The following is a 15,067-nucleotide window of genomic DNA, read 5'->3' on the forward strand; positions in this document are numbered from 1 at the left end:
AGATCCCATGCCTTCGTGAATGTTCATTTTGAAAGATCTCCCTTCAAGCGATCAAGCTTCTTCTGAAGGATCTACTCTGATACCAATTGTCGGAAATAACACTGAGAGGGGGGGTGAATCAGTATTAGTCAAATCAATAACTTTTTCTTTCATACTCTGATTTATATACGCTACTTCAATGAAGGTAACTTGCGTGTACACGCAACTGTATTTAAGGCAACCAGCGTATATCCAACAAAATTATGATTCAGTTAATTCATCATATGTTGATCTTTAATCAGTGCATCAATACTTCATTAACCATATAAACAGTAACCATGTGTAGTGATAACAGAACAAACCATCACACATAAGAAACACACATGAACACCAAGATTTAAGGTGGAAACCCAATGCGGGACAAAAACCACCTGCTGCTGGCATCTTTTAATATAAGAAAAACCTGTTTACAATCTTGTACTGGTGCAGACTCATACCAGTACGTAGGCACCCACCTGCAGAAGGCTACAACTTTCTCTCGTTCTCCAGCTTCTACAAGAAGGGAGCTACAACCCCCTAGCTCTTGCACTAGCTGATCCGTTTACTAGTACGTAGGCATCGGCGTACAGAAGGCTCCAACCTTCACTCGTTTTCCAGTTGTTACTGGAAGGGAGCTCCAACCCCCTGGCTCTTGTACTGGCTGATATGTTTACCAGTACGTAGGACAGAAGGCTACGACCTTCACTTCTTCCTCCAGGGACCACGTTTCATAAATTTTCAGACTGGATACTCATAGAACACAACACCATAATTTGAAGGCCTCGTTTCATCAAATTTTCATACTAGACCCATCAGCAACATTGAAGCTCAAAAACAATCACCACTGCTATACAACCAATCACTGACAACCCGTCATCACTAAAGCAAATCACAATCAATCAATCTGAACATTCAGAACACTGTCACCAGAATATAGTCACCAGAACACAGAGCAAAACCTAGAACTCTGCAATAACAACCAGAACCAACTGCAACTTCAAATATCATATTTCATAATGTATACACTACTTTGATGTGCCGAACCAATGTGTATATGCACTTTTACCAAAGCGAACCAGCGTACAGATCTACAAATGCTAACTTAAAACATCACAACTATTTCAGACTTCAGTCATACCCAAATCAGAACATTTTCAGTGTAAATCACGCATTAGCATTTAGATCTAGACTATCCATGATCAAACCATATAATAATAATTCATTTCAGATCTTGATCCATCATTAGATCTCATCCCTCATCAACTGCTAAGGTTCATCCTTAGTTCAGATCAAGCAAAACACCATAAATCCATAACATGCATATTTGCTTTTGTCTCACTCTTCATAAGATACTCATTACTTGCACACTTTGGCCTAATGATCTTCTCCTCCTTATATAGCTTTAGGCCCTTTGTCAATACCTTGGACCAAAACCTTGGTTTTCTAACATGTACACGCTTTTCTTCCTGTGGGAGTGCGTGTATACCTATACACTCTTTTTGTTCTGTGTGCCCGCGTGTATATGCTACTTTGACACAGTGAACCAACGTATACCTCTCTTTCTTCAATCTCTGGAGTCTGATTTGTAATCCTTCGCTGTTAACCTCTTGCACTATGAACTGTCATCTATGTGAGTTGCCATCAAGGACAACACCTGTTTCATAATGCCAACAATCTCCCCCTTTGGACTTGATGGCAACAACAACACCAAGACACTCTCCCCCTTTGACATCAAGGGCAAATGGCGGACCAAGATATTCTCCCCCTTTGATATACATTATGCTGTCCATACTCCCCTTGAGTACATGCTGAATTCTCTAATTAAGCTCCCCCTTTGTACATGCTGAGATGCACTAAACTGTCCATGCTCCCCCTGAGCACATGCAGAGTCTGCAAAAATATTTTTCAAAAGAATAACATGACTCTATAACTCAACTAATTGAGTATGACCTTCCTATCACCAATGACTCATACATACATCAATCTCCCAATCAAGTGGGGACACACCAAATTTGACTCATCCACCCAACCAAGTGGGGATATACAAAATGTTTATACATGACTGAAATAGCAATCATCCTTCCCATGCATAGTGGGGTTACAAATTAGGTCTTTTCATGACCTTTACATCAAATGATATACATGACATTTATAACAAAGACCAACAATCTAAACAAGACCATGATAGTCATCAGCAACTATCATACACCATATATGATCTCCATCATTAGCATCTGTCAGCAGCATCAAGATCAACAGCCTGTATATGTCCATCATCAAAAGAGTCACCTGAATCAAACAACTATGTGGATCAAGTAATATAAGCATCTTCATGTACCAAGGTCTTCTATTATAATGCCAACAATGCATTATTAGAAACATACGCTCCCCCTGAACCTGTGCTAACTGTTTACTATCAGATTTGATCATTGCATTTGTTAGTCAGAATCATCAAAGCATCTTCATCAACTTATGAGGGCCAAAAACACTTCCTCATATCATCAGCACACTGTAACCATCATCAATCAGAACAAAATAGATAATAGATAACTGACTGAACCATAGCAGACCCCTTTTCCTGAGTCTGTCCTGCTGCATTTTCTTCAAAGCACCATATACACGACTGTGCAGCTTCTAACTCGCGTATATACGCTACTTCTCTTCATAATAACTGCGTATGAGAATTGGAATACTGAAATTTTACACTTTCAGCTTCCCCTGGGTCTCTTATGTCTATAAACCGAGCTTTGACACAGTGAACAAGTGTATACCTCTCTTTCTTCAATCTCTGGAGTCTGATCTGTAATCCTTTGCTGTTAACTTCTTGCACTATGAACTGTCATCTGTGTGAGTTTCCATCAAGGACAACACTTGTATCATAATGCCAACAGTTATGTTTTACTTTTGTTTAAGATTTATTGATTTGGTTATTTCTTATACTTCCTGCATGTATATGTGAGTATTTGGATATTTCTAACTCCTTGATGAGATGAGATAAGTGGATCCTTCTTGGGGATCATGGCTAGTGCAGTAAGAGAAGAATTAGTGCTGGAAAATGAAAAGAGGAACTTGATGAAATGTTGACAAGGTGCTACAACTACCATAAGAAGATACACAGGGATCTGAATACTACAAGGTATATATGATGTATTGTTTCAATGTTATGTTTCAGCTGCAAATATTGGATGGCAAGGTAAGCCCTAAGGTATGATGAATGACTCATATTGCATATGAAAGTAGGTTTGATTCATGGTACTTATGGTGATATGGTGCACTTGGTATTGAACAAGTATCTTACATTTTATTAAGTCATGGCAAAGCTACCTAGAAACATTGTTTTTTGAGATATTGGTATATTTGATGTTTGGCAAAGCATCTCTCATTTTTAGACATAATGGATTTTCTGATCTTATAAAGAAGGTTAGCACATTGATTCTTATATCATAGCTTGATATTATTGATAATGGTAACCATGATGATAGAACTATAACAATAAGATTGATATTAAGGATCTTCTTCTTGACCTTGTTTAGATTTTAATAAGCTTAGTGAATTGGATAGTGTGATAAATCCGGATGCCTCGAATTGATGATCGAATATATGATAAAGAAGTGATGTGGTGATTATAATCCTTGAAGTATGATGATACTCTTGTCAGCTTCCCTAATCATATGAGTCTAACCCTTGATGAAAGTTTGATGTCAATATGTGATGATGAAGTAGTTGATGCTAACATGTTATGACTATGATGAATATATGTTCTAGAACCTGATATAGTTTGATTTCATGACTTGACAGTTTTGCTAATGCATGATAGTATTAGTATAGACAGGCTGATGTCTTGAATGATGAAGACTGAAGTGGCTTCCCATTCAGAGGAAAAAGCTCTCCATAAGATCCCTACACCTATTATCATTTGCATTAGATGTATAGAAGATTCTTTATTTTTGAAGTTTTCTGACATAAATAAACAAATATTTGATGTTGTTGGTCTGCAACAAGTCCTGATCTGAGAAGAGAGGGTTTTTCTTAGTCTAAGCCCCAACTGCATGGAACCAAGCTTATTAATGCGGTTATAGGCCTACAACCGCACGAAGGAAAGCCGATGGGTGCGATTATGCTTGTAGGTCACAACACTGAAGCTTTATGCATAAAATCAGGGATGCATCAGGAGTATGACAGTCTTTCAGATATGGAGCAGACATCAGAAAGTTCTATGAGCTGGGAAGTTTGAATGTTTGACTTTCTATAAATAATGTGTTGACTAAACTTGTGTTTGCAGCGGACCGAAATATGTATATTAGTATGTTATTTTGATTTGATCATTGAAGTCAATATATGATAGTATTTGATAACAATTGCAAGGGTTTGACAAGATTTGGCTTGTTGGCTTGACTTAGTGAGCATATTGGCTTGGATGATTGATGATGCTTTAGAACATTGACTTCATGCTTGATAGTTCATAGACATGTTATGGACTGATTGAACTCATTGTGATAACAAATTAGGGTTTGTGATTTGATAACTGATGGTTTGCCTTGATGACAATGCTATGTGGGCACAATGACTTTTAGTGATTGATGTTGTCATTGATTTTGTGTTGGTTTCGTTGGCTTTGGCAAATTGGTTGAAGTATAAACAATTGTGACTTATCCTTGGTATATGCATTTGCTTCTAGTGATAATTCATATTATGATTATGTGAATGACCTGATGGAATTTGATATTGCTTAAATTTGTTGACATGACAATAGATGAAGTCGTGACTTGATATTTGGATATGAGCTCTATCTGACACTTGGTCTAAAGAGTTTGTTACAGTGTTATTGGCAGAAACTTTTATGACTTTGATATTAACTTTGATTTGGCATCTAAGGCTTGATAAGTTGACTTAGTTGATTTGATTGCACAATATTGATTTGTGTAAGGCTGAGCATATTGGTTTGGTCAAGTGTTATGATTGTAGATAGCATTGTATAGTTTGAAGCAAGCTTCCCGAGCCTGTTAATGAGCCTCTGATGATCAAAGTAAGAGGGAGTTAACCTCTGAAGTTCGAAATGACGAATCATGACATGATGACCTATTTTCTGAAGTTTGGAAAAGAGAATCTATATAGTGAAGCAATTGAAGAGTTTTTGAAAAGTGTAAATCCATGGACACTCTGATTGAATTTAAAGAATTAATGAAGCAATGTTGTTGAACTTGACTTTGCAACCAATAGTTGATTGAAGCATAGATGTTCCGTGTGAACACCCATCCTTATATATATGTCTTGCATAGATCAACTTGAGTGAATTCATGATTGAGCCCCTTCCTACACATTGAGTTGTCGCCAATCACACTTTGAGATATTTGCATGGTATGATCCATTTTTGGTTTGAGACATTCTTCCTATGATATTTGACTGGAAAGATATATTGATGTTGCTTGGATCGTTATTGATGAGATGAACACCTGGGTGCTACCTTAGTATGAGATCTGCCATGATATTTTTGGATGAGAAGACCATAGCTTTAAGCATGACCGAGGTTGAGTACGGTGATGCTAGCATGGCTAGTTGTGCGACAGGTTGAAGAAGTTCTTTGGAGAGCTATTTGAGCAGGTTTTGGATATGTGAGGGATACATTGTGATAATATTGAATGGGATCCGATTGGTAGAGAACCCGAATATCGCTGTGACTAAGATCTCTTCATATATTGAGACAATGCTATCGTATGAGACAAGCTTAGGCTTGTGGTTGCTGCCTCCATGAGAGGGAGGATGAAAAAAACATCCTTTTTGTAATATATATATATATATATATTTGATATGATATTTGATTTGATTGTGACATGATGATTAAAGGTACCAGATATGAGCACGATGATATGTTTCTAATCTACAGAGAGCATGACTGATTGAGAACATTGAGCCATCTCTTCCCCCCTGTTTGAGCTCCCAGGATGAGGAATTGAGATGGAGGGCTCCTGGGTTGAGGGATCTCTGGACAATAGGGTCATAGATGTTGCTACCTTATCTGTTACCCATAGGGTTGGAGATGTTTCTCCCTTATCTTGGTCTTTGCTTGTTGACCCCAGTTGGCATCATACCCACAAGCTAGGCTTGTTAGGATTGCCCTTCCTCGTCTGGCCAATGGGTTGAGGAGGCTTGGGGGTGTGTGTGTTGAAAATGCAACAAGAAAATGTTGAAAATAGCAACAAGAAATGCTAAAAATAAAAATGCTAAAAATAGGACTGCTATAAATAGCATTTCAGCCGTGTGGAACATAGCAACAAGGAATGAAAAATTGGAAGTGCTAAAAATAGCATTCTATAAATAGCATTTCGGGATACCTTCCTATTTTAGTCAGTTCCTAAACTAAAATAGTGAAGTAAAATTCGAATTTGATCTTAGCAGTTGTTTGTAAAATAATTAGTTAATTCATCTTGAGTTAATTAGTTAAGGAAAATCAAACATGAAGTCTATGTGGGGGTATGCAACAGTTTCTCCATTAATTGAAGAATTTATCCATCAGTTAAAGAGATAAGGATGAGTTGTAATATTGAGTTGTAATTAGTTGGCTCAGTTAATTGAGTCAAGTCCAGTTAGATTAATTCAAACAGTTTGTTGAATTAATGTAAGTTCAGTTAGTTAATGCTTGCATGCATGTAACTGTTGCATTTCAGATAACTGAATATTCTCTCATAAATAACTCATGCATGTCAGTTCAGACAGAGACCCAGTTGAGATCAGATGGAGGGGCAGTGTACTATCAGTTGCTAGAATATTCCATTGTGAATATTCTTTGCATGCAGAAGGAATTCTTTCCTTGAGGATTGCACAGTTACTTCTTTAGGTTTTGTGAGTGTGATGAGGCCAATTCACACATGTGGCTTCACTGGACCCCAAGAAAAATTGCGCAAGGAAATAGGAGGCTTGGAGGGCTTGAGGAGGACATATACTATGTCTATTTAGTCTGTGAGATGTATTGTTTGATTGCAGAGAGAGCAGGATAGCTTGAGAGCTGATTCTTTTTGTAACTTGAACAAGATTTCCACTGTATGATAATACAGAGATTGGGGTTTTAGGCTGAGGTTTTCCCCAAGTTATTTCTTTTGTGTTATGTGTGATTGCTTTCTCATTCTCAGTTATATGCGTTCTCTTGATCTTGCTCAATTGGATTAAGCTTCCGCAAAGTGTTGTAGAAGTAGATCTTGTATTGTGTTTTAGTATATTGCATAATCTGTTGATCTACAGTGGGAATTTCTACAGAAAATCCTAATTTAATTTTGTCCTTGAATTAAATTGGGAATAAGATTGTATTTCCACATCTCATGACAACTTGTAATAATTAACTAAGTTAATTTGACTTAGTTGTCTCAGGTAATTCGAGTTGAGGGTCTAACTAGAGTCATGTAGAGTGTCTCCTACAATTAGGAGCACTAGATGAGTTTATTTTGAGTTCTAATTGTTTAATTTAGTTTATTTGAGTTAAAGTCAGTTAAACTAGTTCCAACTGATGGAGGAATTAGTGGGAGGTCTAGTAGTGGGGTGTTGCCTGCGGTAGTGGGGTGCTGCTTGAAGTTCAGTGGGGTGCTGCCTGAAGTGCAGTGTGGTGTTTCCTGTAGTGATCAACCAGTAAACTAAAGATTCACTAATAATTAACTCATGCATGTCAGATTAGAGAAAGAGCCAGTTGAGATTGGAGTTTAGGGCAGTGTACTATCAGTTGTAAAATCATCTAAATTAAACCGATGATGCATGCAATTAGAGGAAGGCCTATGAGGATTGCGCAATTCATAATTGAGGAATTTCCCAATTAAATAGGGGCTAATTCCCAAGGGAAAACACAAGGAAATAACGACTTGGGCAAGCAAGAATTTGGCTAAGTATTGGCTTGAGCTTGTCTGGGAAGCAGTGAGATAGGTAGAGATAGTGGAGAGGTTGTTCGAGCTTGAGAAAAGCATTGTGATCTTCTCATATTTTCTTATTAATGCAATATACAGATAACAGGGGTTTGTACCTGTGGCTTTCCCTAGAAAATCACTATGTTATGTGTGATTGAACTCTTTCTCTTATATGCTTCGTGATTTCATCGATCAATTTTTGTTTCTGCTGATGAGTAGAGTAGATTCAAGTCAATTGTTTTAGCATATTACAATCTGCAATTTGAATTTACATGGAATTTCTACATGGTATCAAAGCTAAAATCACTATAGAAGAGGAGAATTTGAATGTGTCTTTTGCAAGAGAAATCAAATTTGTAGTATCATACTTCAAAGCCAGCAGGATGTCGTTCTACGGATTGAGACTCGAATATGCCCTTGAGGGTAGTTTGAACTATATTGCTTGGAAGGACAGGATGGAGGCAGTGTTGGAAGACAACAGGCTTAAGGAATTCATAGACAAAGATATTCCTAAGCCAGCTGATGCTCAAGATCTGGCAGAGTGGAGAAAATGTGTGGCAAAGGCGAGAAGGATTATCCTAGAAGGAGTTTGAGATCATATTGTCTCGAACCTCCACAGTAAGGAAACTCCATTTGCAATGTGGAAGGCCTTGACAAACCTGTTTCAAAACAACAGTGACCACAGGAAGTTGGCACTGAAGGACAAGCTCAGAAAGATCAAGATGGAGAAGGGCGACACAATACTGAAGTACTTGACCAAGTTCACCCAATGTCGAGATGATCTTGGAAGTGTCGATGTTACAATTGTTGAAGACGATCTAGTGAGCCTAGCACTTCTAGGTCTTCCCAAGAGTTGGCATAACTACTAGGACTCAATTAATGGGAGGGAGAAGCTACCAGAGTGGGAGCATTTGTGGTCCAACTTGGTACAAGAAGAGATTTGGTGGAACACCAGAGATAGATCCTCATCCAAGCATAATGATGAGGAAAATTGTGCCTTAGTTGGAAAGGCGAAGAAAGGGAAGAGGAAGTGATCCCATTCCAAATCAGATTCCAGTCAGGGCAGCGAGAAGGACACGTTGAAGATTAAATGTTTTCACTGTCACGAGCTGGGACACTATGCCACGAAGTGTCCACACAAGAACACAGGCAAGAAGCCCTTAGGAGGAGCGGCAGGTGAAGCTCTTACTTCACAATTCGAGCTGGATTTCACCCTCATCACTTGCATGGTGACATCGGTGATGGGTAGTGTGTGGTATTTGGATAGTGGAGCCTCATTCCATATGACCGACAACAAAGAGTTCTTCAATGACTTGGAGGAGAAGCACCTCCAAATGCACATCGAGATGGAAGATGATGGGAGGTGTTGTACCTCTAAAGATAATTCTAGGTCAGGAATTATGCCAGAGCATCTATAATGTTTTGTTGGTTTTTAAAGTTTTTGGATGACCAAAGCTCTAAATTGTTTAAACAGGTGCAATTTCTTAATTACTTATGATTTATTAGAAGGGTTGATTCTTCACCTCTAACAGTAATTTAGCTTTGATAATATATGTAAGGTTGAAACTTTAGAAACTATATGATTTGTTAAACATCAAACAAATTATTTAACCAGTCATATACAGTGGATGCGTGTAAAATACTTTTACAACCAAACAATATATGTTTGAAACTTAAGGGAAGATGACAATTTAGTGATGTAGAGGAGTTAAATCAAACAGACAGTTTAATTAACTAATCTCTGTAAAGGATTATAACTTCATGGGGGATTTCAGATAAATTGAAACTCAATATTATCATACCCAGAACTCCCATAAACTTCAAGCATATGTAGATTAAAACATAGTGAAATTATAATGACAAAGAAGAACTTACAAGGACACAAGCTGTTTTGAAATGAATCCAGAATCCTTTTATTATTTCAAAAATAACTTTGAAGGATACAAGTCTGCTCAAAAGTCTATCACAATGGTTCAACCATTTCTAAGTCTCTATTCTAAGTATTTATAGAAACTTTTACATCTTAGATCGGACTTCAAATAAAATACATTTACAAAATAATATCTGTTTAAAGACAAATATTTTCAGATATAGAAGAAAAAATAGGAAAATCTGCTGAAAATTCGCTGTGCTGTTGAGGCTATGTAGGAGTCTGGTGATGACTATTGCTACTTTGCTGGAAATGTTGTTCCTTTAGTTATACTTCACTCGATCAATTCTAGCAACTGGTCCCACCTTTCTTCACTTGGGATAGAAAAGCTAACCATATTTTTGAATCTTTCATCCACCTTGGTGTAAGTGTCAAAAGTTGGTTTATTTACAAAAAGGTGGTGGACCTCATGCTGGATATTTAAATCAAACTATATTCCCTGTATGAATGCTTCCCCACTGATAATTCCTTTAGCTTTTGTAAATTTGGAAGCATCAACACCTATGTTGCACAGTTGTTCTTGGTAGTTTTCTAATGGGATCAATTGGCCATTAGAATTCCTAAGAGTAGGCAAGCCTTTTTCCTGCAACAATGTAAATTTTCTGTTGAACCTTCTGATTTGCAACTCAAGATCTTTGCATTTATTTTCCAACTGTATCATCAAATTCTTTTTGGTCAAGATCCTCTTAACCTCCATGACTATCACTGTTCTGTCTGGAATGTTGAGGTCTTTTAGTTCCTCCTTGGTTTTGGAATTTAGCAGCTTGATGATCTTTTGTGCTTCTTCTGGCCTGTGCTCCAAATCTACCTTTGTATTTTCTATTGCTGCCTTAACTCTATGCACAAGTTCTTCTTGTTCAAAAGTAATCTGTATTGAAGGCCACATGTCTGTTATGTTGGCATTTATATTCTGCCAAATACTATTCTTAGCCTCTGCTAACATTTGAATGACAAAGGATTGGTCTTCATATTTTTGTACCTGCTGCATGAGTTTGTAGTTTTTCTGGAGTTCTGACAAATATGCATTGTCAGTTTTAAGTTTATTCTCTTCCATCTTAACCAATTTTGCTGACAATTTATTTTTTTTCTAACTGAACTGTTGATAATTCATCCAGAGCTCTGGTAAGCTCTTCTGTAGATTCTGAAACTATAGTCCTTATTGAAGTTTCTGCCACTGTACCTGTTCCTGTAGATGCTCTTGCTGCTTCCCACTGTTCTTTTTCTTTCAACAGTGCTTCCATGCCCTGCTCCATCTTTTGTATCTGTGCATTTTGCTCAACCACTATAGTAAAAAGTTTTTCTTTCTCCATTTCTATATTGGCAACCTCTTTAGCTTGAGGATGTTTGTGGAGGGTAGCTTCAGTTGCTTCCTCAATGCTTGAATGTCTGCTTCCTTGTTTTTGATGAGCTCTTCTGCTGCTTTGATATCCTTAGGATCATGTCCTAGCTTTATGATCAAATCTTCTAGATATTTGATCTTGTTATCCTTAGCAAATGATGACATCTTTTCAATCTTTAACTGAGAATTCATGTTATTCAAAGATGACTGTAATTTGGAAACAATCATTGCTGAACTGGTGAGTGATGAAAATATCAACTCCCCGGTTTGTTTATGTAAATCAATCTGATCGATTTCATGTATTTTCTTGGTATCAATTGAAAAAATGGAGGCTTTATAGTCTTTAGCACTCTTGGGGGTTGGCACTAGAGGTTCCATGAAGGCCATCTGGAACTGTCCTTTTTCTGAATCGAATGCAGAAAGTAGTATGTGTTGAGTCTTAGTTGTCTGCTTCCAAAACTCAGAGTAGGTGGAAGCCTTCAAAGCTTCATTCTTTAATTTTATTTCCCTGTATCTTGAAAAGATACTTTGTTGAGTTGAAATTTGTGAACTAGATGATACTGGAGATTGGATTGTTGCTTCTACAGTAGGTGATTGTACTGTTTCTTCTACTTGAGTAGAAGGAATGATAGGGGTCCTTGATAAAATCACTGTGGCTGGCTGCTCTGTGTCCCCTTCCTCTAGAGTTTCATCTTGAATAGTGATCACTTGAGGATTGACTTGAGAATTTGACTTCTGAGTATTATTATGGTCCTTGGTCTTTTTCCTTTTGAAAACAAGAAATTGTGCAGCCTTAGAGTCAGTTGGGGACATATCTTCTCTATCCCTTTTGAATATATTTTCTTTAGAAATAGGTGTCTGCATGGATGACTGACTGACCAGTTGTTCTTCAGCTTCTTGTAAAGTACCCTCTGTCCATTCTTCCTGATTGGCATATTGTTCAATCTCAAGCCTTGGTGTGTGTGCATAAGAAGTACTTTTCTGTTCCAGTCTAAGCTTGGAAATGATGCCTGAGGATCATAAGACCAAGAAAAACTGAGTTTGAATTTCATTTGACCCAAGATTGCATCTATTTCCTTTGTTGCAGCTTTGGTGTTGATGATGAAGGGCCCTATATGAGCTTTTAATTTGAATTGTGCTTTCTTCTTGTAAGAAACAAAATGCACTTCATCCATATTTAACATTTGCCTAGAGTATTCCAATGCAAAGATCCTAACAGGTACAAAAACTGGCAACCTGTAAGGAGGCAATTCTGATCCATAAACTCTAATTTCAGTGTAGTTCTGGTATAAATACCAGTCTCCAACTTTGGCTTGCTCTGACAAGTGTAAAAAATTCTTTATCTCTGGTGAAATCCTTGGGATTACATCACTGCTTAGCAAACATAGTGAGGTATATAAAAATTTATCAACATAATCAGTATAAGAATACTCCTCTGAGTTATTTCTAACTAGAGAAGTCCAGTGAATGACTGACTAGGGGTTACCTTCGCTATCTGTCTTCTGTAAAGGAAATTTAAATTTGTTTGACTGATAAAATAGCATAAGGTAAACTAGGACTGATTGATACTTAAAGACACCTTCTGCTTTGAAATTGACAAACTGGTCATGGATTGAGTTGGCCAAAAACTGACTGTAATTGAAAAGGAGGGAGGGTTGTTTTCCAACTACAAAAGTAGATAAAAATCCTAACACTATCTCGTCTACCCACTAATCATTATGGTACCTAAGCAGTTGGGTTACCATAGAATCACCTGCTTGAACATTTCAGGGAAAATTGACGCTGGATATGGGGGACTGGTCCTGGGTAATTCGGCATTTTCAGGAAGAAAATACTCAAAAATTTGGGCTCTCGTGGGGAATCTCAGTTTGTTATATAATTCCATTAAAATATCAGCAAAAAAGGATGATGGGAGACTTGATATTCAATTTGCAGGGCTTTGTAGATGCTTTAAGGGGAAATGGTGAAAATGAATTCATTGTTCTGGGAAATCACTGCCCTTTGACTTGGCAAATATCTAAGGTGGCACCCGATAGAGAGGGAAAACAAATTGTGGGAGAAAGGACTCCTAGACACTTAATTCATCACTTTTATCCAGGTACTTCTGCTTTGCCCAGTTATGAAGCTTGTAGACGTCAAATTTAGACAGGGTTTTTGCAATTTTGTATAGGGTGTCTATTAAGGGGGATTTATCAAAATCTGGTACTGGGGGAATGAGGGGATTTGATTTTGTAGCCTTCCCTTTTCCCTTGTGGTTCGACATTTTGGAAAATGAAAAACAGGGAATAGAAGGACAATACTAGATAAAAGAAAGTTGGATCGAAGAAAGCTTGGAGGACAGGGTTACCCTTAAAATTGCTGACTGTGCACAAGGAATTGGCTGTTGAAAGTTGGCAGATGGTAGTAGTTTTGTCCTTCGTCCTACGAGATCAATGACAAGCAAAACAAAATGAAGTACTGGCCCCAAAAGATCTTTTATAATAGTTAAATCGATTTGATAACGACAAGTTTAACGATTATGGAGTGGAGAGGATTTATTGGTCAAACGGGTAGGGCACAGAAATTTAATAACATAACGTTCAATTTGCAATTGACGACAATTTTGAACGTTGAACGGGCAATGACATGGACAGGGAGTGACGTGGCAAGACAGGGGGCAGAAGCAGAGTGGCGAGGGGTAATAGTTGTATGGAAGGAGGCGAGCGGTGGATAGACGAGCCGTTGGCGATTGAGCGGAGGTGGTATTTCGGGGGGGGGGGGGTAAGTGGAATAGGGAGGGGACCCCTTGAAATGGCCTAGCAGTTGCCACGTCGTGGTTGGTATTTTCGGGAGAAACTACTTATTGACCCCCCCCCTCATATTATTTGTCGGAAGCGCCGGGGGGGGGGGGGGGTGGGGAATTTCTTTTCTGCCGTAGATCTGCGCGGAGTAAATCGACGCTATTGGTTCCAGCGCGACCTTTAAAACGACAAATACCTTTGTTGCATTATGCCATATAAAATACATATAAAACAATAATCGAATAAAGCATAAATACTAATGTTTTAAACCTTATAAAAATTTACATTTTTTGGAATTAAAGTGGCATTTCAATTTGCTCACTAGTTTTATTTTTCTAGGGATTCATTTATTTTTGATATTTTTGTCATATTCATTTTTTATCCCTTTTTATTTTTCATTTTCTTTTTCTTTATATATATATATATATATATATTTTTTTTTTTTCTTTTCTTTTCTTTTTGACATGTAAATGTAAAATACAAAAGAATGTTACAACAAGAGGTATGGCGCGACCGACATCGGTACTGTTACCTTTCAGAGGGAGTCTGGTTCTCCGCTCACATTAAAAGATGTCATGTATGTACCGGGTTTGAAGAAGAATTTGTTTTTAGCTGCCATGTTGGAGGACCGTGGCTGCGATGTGATATTTAGTAAGGGAAAGGCTTTCCTTCGTCACATAGCCTCAGGACAAGTGAAGCAGATCGGGGTTCGGGTGAAGAACCTCTACAAATTGGATGTAGAAGGCTGCACTTCTTTGAGCACAAAAGCAAAGAAGGTGCAGAGCCAAGACATTGGTGAGTTGTGGCATAGAAGATTGGGTCACTTGCACCACGAAGCTTTGAAGATCATGCTGCGAATTTCTACGTAACTTCCCAAGGGTACACTAGAGCAGAGAGACACATGTAAAGGGTGTACATTGGGGAAGTACACCAAAGCTTCCTTTCACAATAAAGACAGCCGAGCACAAGCGATCCTTGATAGAGTTCACTCAGATGTGTGTGGAACGTTCTCAACAGCCTCCATGACCAAGCACATGTATTATGTAATATTTGTTGATGATTGTTCTTGTAAGTGTTGGATTTTCTTCATGCAGAAGAAAGATCAAACATTTGC

At 37.8% G+C, this 15,067-nt stretch overlaps 1 protein-coding gene across 3 annotated transcripts in view; it reads left to right on the forward strand.

Annotated features, from left to right (window-relative positions):
* Positions 1-15,067, forward strand: part of LOC149178807 (Plastid-lipid associated protein PAP / fibrillin family protein) — a 177,550-nt gene that overhangs the window by 75,585 nt on the left and 86,898 nt on the right. Inside the window, exon 4 of one of the 3 annotated variants that reach the window (XM_089420437.1) lies at positions 3,050-3,117. The exons of the other annotated variants lie outside the window; for them this stretch is intronic. Within the exon in view, the coding sequence (XP_089276563.1) occupies positions 3,050-3,102 (53 nt within the window). The 3' untranslated portion in view covers positions 3,103-3,117. Of the gene's footprint in view, positions 1-3,049; positions 3,118-15,067 lie in introns of those variants that run through there. 3 annotated transcript variants of the gene reach the window in all.

This window comes from Pinus tabuliformis, chromosome 4_1 (genome assembly GCF_031772625.1).
Source record: "Pinus tabuliformis cultivar Carrire ecotype Pingquan chromosome 4_1, CPIR1, whole genome shotgun sequence".
Classification (NCBI taxonomy): domain Eukaryota; kingdom Viridiplantae; phylum Streptophyta; class Pinopsida; order Pinales; family Pinaceae; genus Pinus; species Pinus tabuliformis.